This window comes from Chlamydomonas reinhardtii, chromosome 7 (assembly GCF_000002595.2).
Source record: "Chlamydomonas reinhardtii strain CC-503 cw92 mt+ chromosome 7, whole genome shotgun sequence".
NCBI lineage: Eukaryota > Viridiplantae > Chlorophyta > Chlorophyceae > Chlamydomonadales > Chlamydomonadaceae > Chlamydomonas > Chlamydomonas reinhardtii.
The window spans coordinates 2,155,835-2,169,968 of NC_057010.1; the positions used below are offsets into that span (position 1 = coordinate 2,155,835).

The 14,134-nt window shown below is 62.5% G+C and overlaps 4 protein-coding genes across 4 annotated transcripts; 3 read left to right on the plus strand and 1 right to left on the minus strand.

Annotated features, from left to right (window-relative positions):
- The first annotated feature begins 1,097 nt into the window (after positions 1–1,097).
- Positions 1,098–3,859, plus strand: CHLRE_07g326626v5 (uncharacterized protein). The gene is made up of 3 exons (XM_043064102.1): positions 1,098–1,641; positions 2,025–2,292; positions 2,624–3,859. Exons 1-3 carry the CDS (start codon positions 1,602–1,604, stop codon positions 3,363–3,365), a joined length of 1,050 nt encoding a protein of 349 aa, XP_042922670.1. The 5' UTR covers positions 1,098–1,601; the 3' UTR covers positions 3,366–3,859.
- A 48-nt stretch (positions 3,860–3,907) lies between these two features.
- CHLRE_07g326650v5 (uncharacterized protein) lies at positions 3,908–5,814 on the plus strand. Its single transcript, XM_001690604.2, has 3 exons — positions 3,908–4,142; positions 4,412–4,796; positions 5,122–5,814. Exons 2-3 carry the CDS (start codon positions 4,489–4,491, stop codon positions 5,294–5,296), a joined length of 483 nt encoding a protein of 160 aa, XP_001690656.2. The 5' UTR covers positions 3,908–4,142; positions 4,412–4,488; the 3' UTR covers positions 5,297–5,814.
- Positions 5,815–6,017: 203 nt separating this feature from the next.
- CHLRE_07g326700v5 (uncharacterized protein) lies at positions 6,018–8,699 on the plus strand. Its single transcript, XM_043064103.1, has 3 exons — positions 6,018–6,436; positions 6,634–6,922; positions 7,282–8,699. Exons 2-3 carry the CDS (start codon positions 6,669–6,671, stop codon positions 8,267–8,269), a joined length of 1,242 nt encoding a protein of 413 aa, XP_042922671.1. The 5' UTR covers positions 6,018–6,436; positions 6,634–6,668; the 3' UTR covers positions 8,270–8,699.
- Positions 8,700–8,776: 77 nt separating this feature from the next.
- Positions 8,777–14,107, minus strand: CHLRE_07g326750v5 (uncharacterized protein). The gene is made up of 7 exons (XM_043064104.1): positions 13,910–14,107; positions 13,637–13,793; positions 12,210–13,385; positions 11,679–12,033; positions 11,367–11,427; positions 11,060–11,140; positions 8,777–10,826 (listed from the first exon to the last, which is right to left on the minus strand). Exons 1-7 carry the CDS (start codon positions 13,958–13,960, stop codon positions 10,257–10,259), a joined length of 2,451 nt encoding a protein of 816 aa, XP_042922672.1. The 5' UTR covers positions 13,961–14,107; the 3' UTR covers positions 8,777–10,256.
- Between the last annotated feature and the right edge of the window lie 27 nt (positions 14,108–14,134).

Genomic DNA, 14,134 nt, shown 5'->3' on the forward strand with positions numbered 1-14,134 from the left:
TTCGTCTGAGAGGCCTGCTGCTGTTTCTCTGATGAGCCAGAAACGTTGAGTGTGGATGGGTCGATTGCAGGCAACAGGGGGCGACGGGGGGATGGTCCAACTTGATTGAGCTATGGGTTCCATCCGCAAGTTGTAGCGGGGTAAAAGCTAGCTAGGCGTCGCTGGGAGTTCTAAATTCTCAAGTCAATTAAGCGCTGTCACATACAAGCAACAATGCGTGCATGGCTCTGTTGGTCCATAGCCTTCTTGTGCAGCAATACTTTCGGCGTCATCGGCGCGGATGATAACTCGGCCCCGGGTGAGCACCTGAAGAGCATAACGAGCGGTTGAGTTACCCCGCCCTTCTTGCCTTACTTGGTGCTGTCGTCGACTCCCGCGCCGGGCGCCGGACACGCGGCCCGGCGAAGTGCGATTTGGACCCTCCTCCGTTCCGCTGGAAAACGGGTCGCAAATCACATAGTTGTTACTGTTGATATCTGCCGTCGCCAGCCAAAACGTGGAACGCATCCCGACGACAGTAGTCGTCCGCCCTGCTCGCGCCCTTCTCGCTACGCTCGCGCCCTTACTTCGCTTGGCGGGCTTTTCGTCCTGGCTGTGTTTTGCCCTGTGTGTGTGCGCGTGCCCCCTCTCCGCGCTCCCGTGCCGCAGGGCTGATGCTTTTAAGACGCCGCCTCCTGTCATGCCACCGGGGAGCTCTTCGTGAGCCCGGGCTCCATCCAGCCGCGTACCCAAGTACCCACCTACGTACCAGCCCCAGCGCTGCCAGCCTCTGCAGCCACCCAGCGTCCCATGCTAGCTGTCCCGTGCCTCTCCCCAGCTGTCCCACCCCAGCAGTCCCACATCCGCTGTCCCCTCCCAGATGTCCCTCCCAGCTGTCCCTTCCAGTAGTCCCTTCCAGTTGTCCCTTCCAGCTGTCCCACACCAACTGTCCCACCCCAGCTGTCCCTTCGGCTCCCTTCTCAAACGCAGCTTCAGCGAAATCTACAGCCTGCCCGACTCCCGGCGTGTGCGGCCTTCCGCCCGCCTTCCCAAACGCAACAGCCCCCGCCTCTCCTCGCCAGCCGCTCACAGCCGAAACTCTGCTTCTTTCTTAATCAGCCACAAACATCAGCCACAAACAATGCCTCGGAAACAACACCTCGGAAACTTCCTCCCATCTAGTGCGCGGCCACAGCTCCCCTACCGAACGTCGCAGCACCTATCCTCACCATCAGCAACGCTTCCTCACCTCCGGTTGTGTTGTTGGCGTGTTGCACCGCATTCGGCCTGCCCGCCACAATTGTCGTACACATTCGGGCCCCTCTTCTGCTTTGCTTCGCCTTGTTCTTGCCCCTGCTTGTCACACTGTCGCCCGGCCATTGTTTTGCTGCACGCCGTTGCATTACGCTAGTGCTCGTCTACACAGCTCATCCGTGGACGCCGGTCGACTGCCTGCAGGTGCGCATCGGCTATGCTATCCGCGCGGTGTGGCGTCGCATTGAGTCTGTGTGGTGCTATCGCCTTGGCCGGGCGCCCGGAGCGTGAGGAATGCGCGTCAGCAAAACATCGACACATCCTGCCAGCTACCGTCGGTACAGTAACAGCGCGCGAACGACGCACCAATGCCTTGTCCCTTCTTGCTACGCATTTATGTGGGCACGGGTGGGAACCACACACATCGGGACTACGCTTTCCTGCCCCTTGCCATGTTCCATCACGAGCGCCCTTACTTCGCCCAGCAGTCGCCAGCAGGCCAGCCCTCCCTCGCGCCGCTCAGTCGCGCCCTTGCTGCCCACGCACCGCCGAGCAATACATCGCGTGCACACGCACAACAGAACATACGTACAGCTAACTGATGCCGGCGTGCCGGCGCTGGCCGGCGTGCCCCCCGATGCGTGCGCATGCAACTAATAACTGAAGCCTGCTGCTGGGGTTTGGAATTCATTTGTAACTACCCCTCGCACGCACGGCTCCGTACGTCCCCTTGGATTGCCTCCTCCTCGACATGAACCCCGTCCGCCCCCCTGCTGTCCCCTTGATGACAGGCTGGTGGATCCATGCACAAGAGCCACCCCTGCAGCTGCTGCGACTGCCGGCGACGGTCCTGCTGCCACAAGCAGCCGCCAGCAACCACCTCGGGCACCACCACCCCGCCAACCACCCGCCACACCACACAGAGTCACGGCGCCTGCTGCGGGGAATCGGTGCCAGCTGCAGCAGCAGCGAAGACAAACCGTCAGACAAGGTGGTCACCGCGGCGTGGGCCTTGCTGGTTGCAGCCTCCGGCATCATGATCCTGGACCACATCAACAGGTGCGCATGTGCTTATATGCTATGTGCCTGCTGCATGCATGCCGTAAGTGCGCGCGCGCGTGCGCGCGTGCATGCACGCCGGAGGTGATCGATTGATTGGCGGCTCGAGCGCAAGTAAGCTATCACTGCAACATACAAGCAATCAACGGGAAGTAGCAGCTCATCAGTAGCATCAATCTGTACCGGCGGCGGCGGCGGTAGATGGGGTAGACGACATACAGACGGGTCGATCGGTTGCTTGCGGGCTACTTAGTTGCGGCCACGCACGCACGCACTGGTAGGTTACGTACTATCTACGGCAACCATCGGATTGCATACGTCTATCTCACAGGCACCTCCGTGCCCGTTACGGACTCAACCTTTTGAATTGCTGGTGGAGCTTGTGCTGCTGCCGGCGTTCTTCGCCGCAAGTCGCACCAGGCCCCGGCGGCGGCGGCAGCGGCGGCGCTGCCACTCATCCTCCACTACTGCAGTCGTCCTTCACCAGTCGCTTCAACGCCCTGGCAGCCCGGATAAATGCCGCTGCTGCCGCTGCTGCCACCACCGCTGCGTCCGCCTCCGCCACCCCCGCAACTCCTACGGCTGCTGCTGGCCCCGGCGGCGGCCCTGCTGGCCCCGACCCTGGCCCCACTACTACTGGTGCTGGCGGCGGTGCGCAGCATGCTGGCGGCGTTATGCTAGTAACGGCATCTGTCACGGTGGCAGCAGCAGGGACTACCGGCAGCAATGCGCAGCAGCAAGCTGCAAGCAGCGATTGCGCCGTGCCGCCCCTCCTACTGCTGCCGCCGCCGCCGCCGTCGCCCCCGGCTGCAGCAGGAATAAGCGCCTGGGCCCCACATGATGTCATCAGTGATGACACTGGTAGACACCAGAATCATCATGATCAGCAGCAGCAGCAGCAGCAGCAGCATCCTCTGCTGCTACAGCCACCGCCGCCACCTCCGCCCGGCGGGCCCCTGCAGCTGCCTCCGCTCTCGATCTCGGCTGCTACTGATGATGTTGACACCGCGGCGGCCGCCGCTGCGCCCGTAGTGCGGCCGATGCCTCCGGCCGTGGCCGCCGGCCACCTCTGAAGACGACAAAAGCAAAGACAGGCCAAACTCGGGGTATAGTTTCTTGCTTGCTATCTTGCTGGAGCGGCATTTGCGTAGATACGTCGTTTTCTTGGTCCTGGCCGGGTGTTCGGGCCGAGGTCATTGGCTCCGGCTCCTTCAGTTGATGTATACTATATGACCAGTGTGGTTTTCGCTGGCGCATGTACAGGAAAAAATGTATTTATGTGCAGAAAAGGAGGTAGGGGATGCGTTGGGGATGTATGGAAATTGCGGAGTGTTGGCATACATGTCGCTTCGGGCTGTTTGGTCAGGGCTTGGTGCATGACCACATCGCCTGCCCGACATCATGCTACTCAGAGAGAGGCAGGTGTGACAGGGAGTCCTTCGTATGGCACTGGTCTCGTCGGCGGCGTGTGGCGGGACCGCGGGAAGGAGACGGGGGGAGCCGTCAGGATGGGTACGTGCCCGTTGGTATGGGGCCAAGTAGGCAAGGGTCACGAGCGTTCCCATGCGAATTGTAAAACTCTGATCCAAATACTAGCTAAGCAAGGATGCATCGTGTTGACTGGTGATAACAGATAAGAGCTCGCTAGCAGTCCTCAGCGAAGTTCTCTGCTAGGCTATCCTAAGCGGCTTGAACGCCTGACCTTACAACCTTTGCAGATTACCATATCGTAGATTTAGGCCTAACTGACAATACTTGCTTGACGTTAAACTCCTACGCGGACAACATGAAGGCGCCGCACTCGCTCTTGCTTGTCTTTATGGCCTACGCCACGGCGCACATGGCTTATAGTGAGTCCCTGGCTCTGCCAAGCGCACACGTCCAAGTTGGTTTGCGTTGTTTTGTGAACGCCCACACATCGCCCACACCACGTAACCATGCCGTAATAGTTCCGCACGCAGCGCCGCACACAGCTTAGGTTGACTGTCACGGATGGGCAGCCCGCTGGTAACGTGGTGAAGCGCTCTTTCACAAGGCCGCGGGTACCAGTATTCTAGTACCGTTGCGCCTGATGTGCTGACGTGGTCGATCGTGTTGTTCACCATCTGCTGCTGTGCAGGTCGGGCCCCAGGGGATGCAGAACCCTTCCTCCTCGCGAAGCCGCGACAATCCCATAATTCCACTCAGGCCAAAAAGATGAGTGAAATGATGCAGCTACCTCAGCTGCAGGAGCAGCACCAGCACCAGCACGGCGACGTGGCTGGCAGCGGCGGCGGGGCGCTCAGCAACAACGGAATCCTCAGAAGCACCGAGGAACGCGGCCTCACACAGGCGCTGCAGGTGCTGCTGGAGCGCGAGGGTCGCCGGCTACTCAGGGGTTACGTTGGCGGTACGGGTGGTGGCAGCGGCAGCAGCGGTGGCTTCAAGTGGTGGATCATCGTCGTGATCGTGTCGGTGGTGCTGGGAGTCAGCCTCATTATCTTGCTGTGCTGGTATCTCAACCTGTGAGTGCATGCGCTGTGAGGGTTGTAGTGAGGGCGTGGGCGCGCTTGCTTTTTCATGGGCTCAGGTCTGGGCCGCCGGGGTTTATCTTGGTGCTATTGCGGTGATGATGTGTCAACGGGGCCTGCTTCTTACGTACTTGCGCCTTTATATATGTATGGCAGGTGGTAGCTAGTGTGGCACGCACGCGCGGCGCATGTCTGTCATGCTTGCCCCCAAATGGACGCCCTCAGGTGTCGTGTCTACGGCCACATATCTAGAAGCTCACAACTATTGCCTGCCTCTGCCTCCGCAACCAAAGGATGCCCGCCGCACACGCACTCACAGGCGGCACCGCGCCAAGCACGGCTCCAACATGTGGGACCGGCGCTCCTCCCGCGTGGCAGACGGCGCCACCAATGACGCTGCCGCCCCGCCGCCACCGGCCATGGGTATGCCCACATACCCGCCCAACAAAGGGCCGTACGACGGCGCGCCCGCTGCCGGCCCCGTGCCAATGTAATAATACGGCGGCGATACGGCGGTACTACTGACACCGGACCAGCAGTACCCCTCGGCGCTGCCGATGGCCCCACCGCCTGACGGGTTTGTGGCGGCGGGCGAGTGAGGGGCCCACAGGATGCAGCAGCAGGCGGGGGCGGCGGGGGGAGGGGCGGGTCGGTATCCTGGCGTGGCTCCGGCGGCGTACGGCGACATGCCGGCGGTCGACCAGCTGGTGCAGCAGCGGTGATTGTGAGGCAGCTGCTTTGATTTCTTCTGGGAGATGTTGTAGGAGCATGGTAGGCGGAGTAGAGCGCAGTAGTAGAGTGCAGCAACACCGAAGTGCAGCAAGTGCTGCGCTGCAGCAAGTGCGCCAAGTCGGTAATGACGACTCGGTGGCTGGGTTGCTCGACTTGCTCCTCAACTAAGAATGAGCGTCTCAGAGTAGGTCAGGGCGGGGCGTCGGAAGCGGCGGATGGACTTTGAGCTGCAGGGCCCGCCGGGTCAGTCCACACTCAACAGCTGTAACAGTTAAGGGCACGTAATTTGCCATCCCGCCATCAGGTGGGCAACGTGTGGAATCTGGGAGCGCGGCGATGGCAAGAGCCTCGGGTGCCCCCAGTTGGCCGGCACTGCTTTTTTGGGCAGTAGGATGGGCGCGCGGGATGTGAACACATCGACGCCACGCTGCGGTCGTGCACTTCCAGTCAAACTTCATTCGGCCTGTACAGGCCCAAGTTCCAGTCCCTATGGGCGATGCGATCAGGTGCGACACGTGTCAACATCTTTTCGGCTGCCGCGGGCTCGCTCGCTGGCTGCACAATCGGTGACGACGTGGCAAAACCGTTATGCCGACCCGCGTCCCGACGCTCATACATTGACCTCCACACTCTTACCCTCATACTCTTGATTTCCACATGCATATCAGTTGATGACGTGCATCACTCATCAACGCAGGAACCAAAGATTAAAGGAAGTGTGCGAAGCCACTGCGGCGGACAATCCTTAGCTATTACACCACAACCAACGTGTATGTCCTCTGAGCGCGTTGATGTTGATGCGCTTTTCATGTTCAAGCGGGCGAAGAATGTTATGAGTTGCATCATCGCTGCTCGTATCGTCTATCTTGCTCTTGCCTTCTCATAGGCGCGTTTGGCGCACAGTAAGTCATGGCACTTGGCGACTCTTAGCAGGGCGAGCATGGAGCGGGCGGTGGGTCCGTGGCGACTCAGATTCCCCCGGTCTTCCCTTGGGTCTTCCTTCGCTCGTCGCTCCTCCACGTGTGTCCGTCGCCCCACACCGCGCGGCTTTGCAATCGTCGCGGCCTTACTAAGAAATGTCTGGCACCTCTGCATGCAGGACAAGCGCTGATTCTCGGGGTTAGCTAGCAGCAGATGACGCGCTGGGCGCGCGAGGGTCGCCGCCTGCTGAAGGGTGGCGGCGGCGGAGTAGGCGGAGGCGGGTACCGAGGTGGAGCTGCGGGGTCAGCCGTGGTGGCAGCCACTGTGATCAGCAGCAGCAGCAGTAGCGGCAGTAGCAGTAGAAGCCGCAGCAGCGGCGGCGGCCACAACTGGCGTGTCCTGGTTATCGTGCTCTCCTGCGTGGCTGGGGTGATCCTGCTGATTGCGTTACTCCTGTGGCTCAACAGGTGGAGTATAATGGAGTACGGTGGAGTACGGTGATAGGTGCATGTGATGGTGTGATGGTGTGACGGTGTGATGGTGTGTGCACTCAAGCCCCTAGCCAGGGCTCCTGTAGATGGAGGCTCAGCCTCGGCAGCTGGCATGGAAAACAAGCCGCCTTATTCTGGAGGCCTCACCCCAGCTACGCATGTGTGCTGCCGGCGGCTGTGCAAATCCAGGCTCCCGACCTCTCCCAGGCCCGCACCCGCATGTACCGTACTCGCCGCCGCGTGCCCTCCCCAGGCGCCCGTCCGTCCTTGCTTGCCCCATCCATACATCCCAGTAACTCGCTCCCCATCCGCCGCCCGCGCACACGCACTCACAGGCGGCACCGCGCCAAGCACGGCTCCAACATGTGGAACCGGCGCTCCTCCCGCGTCACTGACTCCGGCGCTGCAGCTGCATCCGCAACGTCTGCTGCAGCCGAAGCTCCAAATGCAGCTGCCACGACAGGCGGGCTTCTGCCGGCACCGGTGCTAGGTTTGCCCACGTACATAGGCGAAGCAGTGCCCCACCCGCCGCAGGAACATGATCCAGGGACACACCAACGGCCGTGTTTCAGCTCCGCGCCACCGCTGCCCCCGCCGGACGGCCCCCTGCAGTTGCCAAACGTTCCGTCGGTGGAGGGCGGAACCCGGGTGCCACCGCCACAGCCGGCGGTGCTTGGGGGTATGGCCACTACTGGGTGGCCACCTCAACCGCAAGACGAGGCAGCAGGAGCAGCAGGAGCAGGAGGAGCGAGAGGCGGGATGGCAGCAGCAGCAGATCCGTATCGCAGCAGCCGTACAAGTAGCAGCAGTTGCAGCAGTTGCAGCAGCTTTGGAGGCAGCCATGGAGGCGTTGGAGGGGCGGAGGTGCAGACGTGTGTGGGAGCCACGCCGCCGGCAGACGCACGGAACCCCGGTGATGGTCGCGAGGGTGCTGGTGCTGGTGCTGGTGCTGGTGCTGGTGCTGGTGCTGGTGCTGGTGCTGGTGCTGGTGCTGGTGCTGGTGCTGGTGCTGGTGCTGGTGCTGGTGCTGGTGCTGGTGCTGGTGCTGATAGTGGAGGCAGTGCCAGTGCTGCTGCAGCTGCGCTTGCCGCCATGCCGCCGTACGGGCAGCTCCAACAGGCGCCGCAGCCAACCGCCACGTCACTGCCTGCGCCGTTGCCGGACAAGCAGCCGTATAAACCTGCACAGCAGCAGGCAGCGGGCGAATGGGGCGCTGGGCAGCAGCTGGCGGGGGCGGGGGGAGGGGCGGTTCGATATCCTGGCGTGGCCCCGGCGGCGGATGGTCACATGCTGGCGGCCGACCGGCTGGTGCAGCAGCGGTGATTGTGGTTCTTACAAGTGATATGTCCATGAAGGGGCCAAGGCACTTTTCGGCCGCATCGCCCCCTACCTCTGCCTGGGAGCTTCGTGATTGGCCTTTCTCTGTTTGGCCTCGAAGACTCGGCAAATGACTCGGCAGGGACCGAGCGATCCCCTGAGCTAAACCGGCCGCTGCTACGGTATCCTTGGTTGGTTGGCGGTGATGAAGTAAATAGCTGGCCTGCGTGCTGTACGGTATTTTTGTGCTGAGCCCCCTATGGCGTGCCCTATGCGTGTGAGCCCTTTGCATTGTGTGTGTTTCACAGAGGGAGGGGTAGCAGGGCTCAGCGGGGTGCGCCTGCTGATTTCATGCCGGTTTCCTTGGTCCATGGAGCGTCCGTTGATACGGAGCGTCCGTGTCTTTGTATAGTTGTAGAAGAGAGACTTATTTCGCCGCGTGCCTTGTGCCTTCGGGTGGGCGGGGGGGGGGGGCTATGACAGCCGAGGACGTGATTCGAATGGCCTCAGGGCATGCATGCGACGTTACAACAAGGGACGACTAACCCGACCCCGCAGGCCAGCACCAGGGAATGCAGCTATCTTCTCATGGGTGTGACATGTAACACGCAATCAATAATCGGTGCCGTACTACCAAGCATGCAGTCAAGGAGCAAGCACCGCAACACCCTAGTAGCACCGCAACCGCGAAACGGTTGCCTACGACGAGCCGCCTCCACGGTCACCCCAATGAGGTCCGACAGCCCCCAAACCCCCAATCAAAACGTCTTCAGATACGGCCAAACCTGCGCCGAAACGTCTAAACTTCATAGAAACGCGGCCCAAAATTCCAAAAACATAATGGGCAAATTTCTACGCGTAGATGGAAGATACGAGCACTGCAGTTCAGCACGGCAGCGCTGAGCGCTGCCTTTGCCCACACGCCCCCCACGCCATTAACACTCGCCAACCATCAGTGTAACCCGACTGTGTGCGGACAGTCATTGCCTCTATCTTGAGACATCAGTAATAACACACCACAGTCTTAACACTCAACACCACATCACGAAATGCCGTACACGGTTCTACAGCGGCCCAAGCCTCGGCGGCCATCCGCACACGTCAGGCCGTCACAACCACAGTGGTTCATCCCGCAGCCGCACCCTCGTTTCTCTTAACTCCTGGACCGTTATCCGTGCAGCTAACTGTGCACCCCACATATCGCCATCCTACCCACTCAGACGCTTAGCTCTTGGTCCTCGGCAGGTGGCCAGCAAGCGTGAAGTCACAGCTGCTGTGTCACTCGCCACAACATAGTCGAGTCTTTCCAGAATTGATTGGATGTATGGGTAGGTAGGCGCTCTTCTGGATGTAGGCGCTCAGGAGTTACGTTAGCAAGTAGGGTCTTCTACACTTGCTCACATCAATAACTGGAAATTGTGCAGCCCATCCATGGCTCATCAAAAATATCTCAAGACTCAAGCATCCCCGCGCGTGTCTTCAACTTGCGCCTTTCACAGTTCTGCATACACAGCTGTGAGTCAGCAAGCAGAGCCAATACCACAATACGACTGAATTGTTGGTCATCCTGGCCCGACTTGACGGGACGGGAGGTTCCAAACGCGCATTCATGAATACTGGTTAGGCTCCCATCAATCATACCACGCACGCGATTGCCGACCAGGCTGCCGACCAGGCTGCGTGGCCACACGACAAATGGCCCCCAAGTCCTCCACGCTTCCACATGCTCCCCCCAAAGGCAGCTAACTTGTTCCAATGCAAAGTGGCCTTGATGAATGACAGGAATGGCAACGCAGTTGCAGCGCTATCAAGTGCATAGCACAGTGTGTTGAAAAGCTTCGGAAACGTTGAAGGATCTCATGAGCAGTGTACGAACTTTCCAACCGGCACTCGTTGCAACTGGCACTCGTGCCTCGAGGGGGCAGACTCCCGGTTCCTAAGCAAAGCCCCAAAGCCGACCATAGCTGTAACTTCCACGAGCCCCTGCCACAACCTACCGCACCACCGCTGCGAAACCAGACGAAGCCCGCCGCCCCGCCGCCTGCTGGATCAGCTGCTGACTGCTGCTGCGCCGCTGAGATGCAGCCGCCGCGGCCGCCGCCGCGGCCGCCGCCGCTGCGTGCCGCTGCGCGGCCGCGGCTTCTGGCCCACCGCCGCCATCCTCCGCTGCTGGCTGCGGCGGCGCGCCGTGGGTGCTGGAACGAGTGCTGTGCGCTCGCATGGCGGCACGGATGGCGGATGAGGATGACGCGCCGCCACCGGGCGGCGGCGCCGGCGCCTCTGTCGCGGTGGCTGCGGCGGCGGCGGCGGCGGCGCCGCCGCCGCCGACCAAGTTAGCCGGGCCGGGTAACCGCGGCAGCAAGGCGGCGCTGCCTGCCGCTGTCCTCTGTCCGCTGATGCTGTTGCTGCCGTCACCGCCGCCGCCAGCCGCGCTGCCGCTAGTGGTGCCGCCGCCGCCGGATGCGCGGTTGGCGCCAACGTTGGGTCCAAAAGTGCCGCTGCTGCCGCGGCGGCTGAGGCTGAGGCCAGCGGGCGCTGGCGTTATGAGGCGCTGTGCAGCACTCTGTTGTTTGTGTTGTTGTCGCAAGGGGTGCATAAGCGCAATGCATGAGTTGCTTGGTGGGGCATTGCAGCGGTCACAGGATAATCCACAACTGCTGGTAAGCCGCCTTGCGTCTCAACCACCTTGCAGCCCAGCACGAGCCCAAGCTCAGCCAGGGCCTGTTCGGCACCTGACTGCAGCCACCCACATTCACACTTCCACTCCCCACAACAAGACATGCCCCATGCCCTCACCAGATGGGTGCTGCTGCGACAAGAGCTGCCGCTGCCGTCAGCCGCTGGCGCCGCTTCCGGCGGTTGTGTCAACATGCCCGCCTGTACGACACACAACCATACGCGTCCGGTATGCTGAACGAGCACATGGATCAAGGAGACCTGTGTATGCGTCGCCGTTGCCACCGCGTCCACGCTACCTGAAGCGGCATCCCCGCCCCGGCCCGCCCGACCCAGCCCGCATGTCCACGAGTGCCACACTGTGGTGCACGTACCTCTAACCCCTTCTTCACCCTCCCCGCGCCCCTGCCGCCCCCCCCCCACCCACCAGCATGTTGCTGATCTCCTCGGCCTCCGCGTCGCAGTACGACAGATCGCCGGCGTCAAACCTACAGTTGCAGTACAGCATATGTTTGCGTGAGGTACAGTGGCAAATGAGGGGGGTTGTATGGACGGCTAGGTGAAAGTAATGATTATGATGCAGCCGGCTGGGAATGGCAAGCCGCGACAGTACAAGCAGCGACTGCGCGGGCGGCACCAGCCAACAACCAGCAGGCTCAATCCCAAGGGTCCCTCCCAACATTCCCACCCGAACACGCAACCACCGGCTTTCCAACTTCACGCCGCATCAAGTACCCACCAGCGCCCGCTACCCTCCATGAGCTCCAAGTTGATCGCCTCCGACTGCTCCGCACTCTCGTCCAAACCCTGTCGCAAAAAGGCGCCGCCGCCGCCATGCACCAAATAGGCGTGCCCGCTGCTGGCGCTGGCGGCGCCGCTGACGTGTGCGTGGCTGTGGCCGCTAGTAGAGGCAGCGCCCGCGAAACTGACGCGGCGGCTGCGGCCGCCACCAACAGCTCCGCTGCCCACACTGGCGGCGGCGCCGATACCGGCGGCGCTTGCGTTTGCCGCGGCGAGCATCACAAGAGAGGCACGGCGGGAGACACCGGCCGCCGCAGCGCCGGGCGGTGGATGCGGCTCCTTACTCACAGCTCCTGCAGGGGTAAGCACGCGTGGCGCAGTGTTTTTAGCCCCTTGGTCCCTCTAGCCCCGCGCCCCATGGACACTGCAGCCAACCCCGTACCCTTGCCGGTCGCGCACGGCACGCGCCCTGGCCCCGATTCCCAGCAGGCACCGCACGCTGCAGCAGCCCAGGCCACGCACCGCTCACCGTTCGTCATCGCCCGCGGCGACACGCACTTGACCTCCGCACTCGGTGGCGCGAACACCTTGACGCCGCCGCCGCCGACACCACCCGACGGCGACACCACTGCCACTGACGGCACGCCGACGCAGCTGCCTGCCCGTGTCCGCAGCGGCGCCAGGCCGCCGCCCGCGACAGCGGCATTAGCAGTGACGCAACGGCCACCAACGCCGGCGTTGGCGCCGCCGGAGCGCATCGCTGTGCCTCCATGCGCCGGCGTGTCCCCAGGCGACATGGGAGACGACAGACCATCGCCGTCGCCGAAGCTGACCCTGAGGTAGCTGCCACTGCCACCGCCGCCGCAGCCAGTGTGTGAAGCCCCAGCGCCCAGGTTTCGGATGTAAGCCGCCGGCCCGCTCGCGGGGCCGGCCACGCCCGCGCCACTGGCGGCGGCAACCGCGGCCACGGTGCGTGCCGCCGCTGCGCCCGTCGCGCTTATGAGCGACAACGTCCCTGACATTGGCCGCAGCGATGGCAGTCGCAGCCCCGCCGCCGGCGAGGCATCACCACTCGCGCTGCCGGCCGCGCCCGCGCTGATGCGCTTGTACATGGATGCCGACATGGCGGCGCCGCCGCCGCCGGAGGGTGAAGCCACCGTGCCGCCGGTCGGTGTGCCGGTGCCGCTGCTGGCGGTGCCGCCAGGTGCGCTCGGCCGCGACCCGCCTTGGCTGGCCACCAGTGGTAGCGGCATTGGCATATCCAGCGACGTGCGTGCACGACCGTAGCTTCCCGGCCCGAGCGGGCTCAGTTGTGGCCGTACGCCGGATGCGGCGCGCGATCCGGCAGCGCCGCCCTCGCCACCGGGGCTGTAGCACCTGCTGTCGGCGGCGCCGCCGGCACTGCTACAGCCCACCTCCGCGCCGTCTGCTCCCTCGTCCCCGTCGCCGCCGCAGGTCAGGGAGCGGCCCATGGAGAAGGACGCGCCAGAGGGCGAGGGCGAGGCAGCCAGGGCGGAAAGGTTGACTGTGTAAGCGGTGACGGAGGCGCGGCGGTTGTTGCGGCGGGGGCCGCCGGCTGCCGCTGCCGGCGCCTGACTGCGCTGGCGCCCGAAGCCCCCGTCGTCGTCATCCTCGCCGTCGTCGGCCTCACGCTCCGCCAGGAACTCCTGATAGCCAATGTCTTTCACGGACTTGCTCCGCCACACTGTGCGCGCAGGTTAGCGTTGCGGCAGTCGTTGTTTCAGTAAGAGCGTAGTTACGGGGAGGGTGGTCGTGTGGGAGCGCCCCGCCGCGGTGATATGGAATCGCGGCGCTCAGTGCGCATCGTGTACCCGTGAATTGCCCGGTGGGACTTACATCTCAAACCGCGGTTAAGTTGAGCCCAGACTACCGCCCGCTTGCATATATGCGCATGCCTAGGTCACCGCACTCCTGACCGCACTCCGAGACACTCACAGGCTTCTCCGCTGTCTCTTCCAGTAATACTGTCGTAAACCTTTTCCTTTGCCCCGCCGATGAGCACGTCCGTCGTCTTGCCCTTCTTGGCGGAGACTCCCGCGAAGCCATCGCGTTCCTCTTCAATTTCCACCTCTGTCTTCACGCGGCCAACTTGCTGCAGGTAGCAGCAACCACGGGCGGGGCGAGAAGGCGCGACGTGTCATCGGCTTTGACTAAGGTCGGCGCTGCCGCCCTGCAGTTTCTTGACATAAAGTATTGCTATAAACCTACCTTCTTCAATGTCGTGAGCGCCTTCGTCAGCGCCTCAATCCTTCCTACCATCCTCCGGTCTGTGGTCTCGCAACACGCCCAAACCCGGCCGTAAGCCCTATTCAAGGTTCATTTCGAATAGCAAGACTAGTGTCACTCGGCGACTTCGCGGGCCAAGCCTTCCTCACTTCCCTAAGTGTGAGAGTTTTGCTTGTAGGAATATTGCTGGCCGGTGAGAAGAGTTGT

Excerpts from the sequence above, each read along its gene's own strand:
- CHLRE_07g326626v5 (XM_043064102.1), top strand. The coding sequence starts at position 1,602 with ATGCCTTGTCCCTTCTTGCTACGCATTTATGTGGGCACGG. Across the intron at positions 1,642-2,024 it reads ACGCATTTATGTGGGCACGG|GCTGGTGGATCCATGCACAA; the intron begins GTGGGAACCACA and ends CCTTGATGACAG. Across the intron at positions 2,293-2,623 it reads ATCCTGGACCACATCAACAG|GCACCTCCGTGCCCGTTACG; the intron begins GTGCGCATGTGC and ends TCTATCTCACAG.
- CHLRE_07g326650v5 (XM_001690604.2), top strand. The coding sequence starts at position 4,489 with ATGAGTGAAATGATGCAGCTACCTCAGCTGCAGGAGCAGCACCAGCAC. Across the intron at positions 4,797-5,121 it reads CTGTGCTGGTATCTCAACCT|GCGGCACCGCGCCAAGCACG; the intron begins GTGAGTGCATGC and ends ACGCACTCACAG.
- CHLRE_07g326700v5 (XM_043064103.1), top strand. The coding sequence starts at position 6,669 with ATGACGCGCTGGGCGCGCGAGGGTCGCCGCCTGCTGAAGGGTGGCGGC. Across the intron at positions 6,923-7,281 it reads TTACTCCTGTGGCTCAACAG|GCGGCACCGCGCCAAGCACG; the intron begins GTGGAGTATAAT and ends ACGCACTCACAG.
- CHLRE_07g326750v5 (XM_043064104.1), bottom strand. The coding sequence starts at position 13,960 with ATGGTAGGAAGGATTGAGGCGCTGACGAAGGCGCTCACGACATTGAAG. Across the intron at positions 13,386-13,636 it reads AAGAGACAGCGGAGAAGCCT|TGTGGCGGAGCAAGTCCGTG; the intron begins GTGAGTGTCTCG and ends CTGCGCGCACAG. Across the intron at positions 11,428-11,678 it reads ATGGAGGGTAGCGGGCGCTG|GTTTGACGCCGGCGATCTGT; the intron begins GTGGGTACTTGA and ends CTGCAACTGTAG.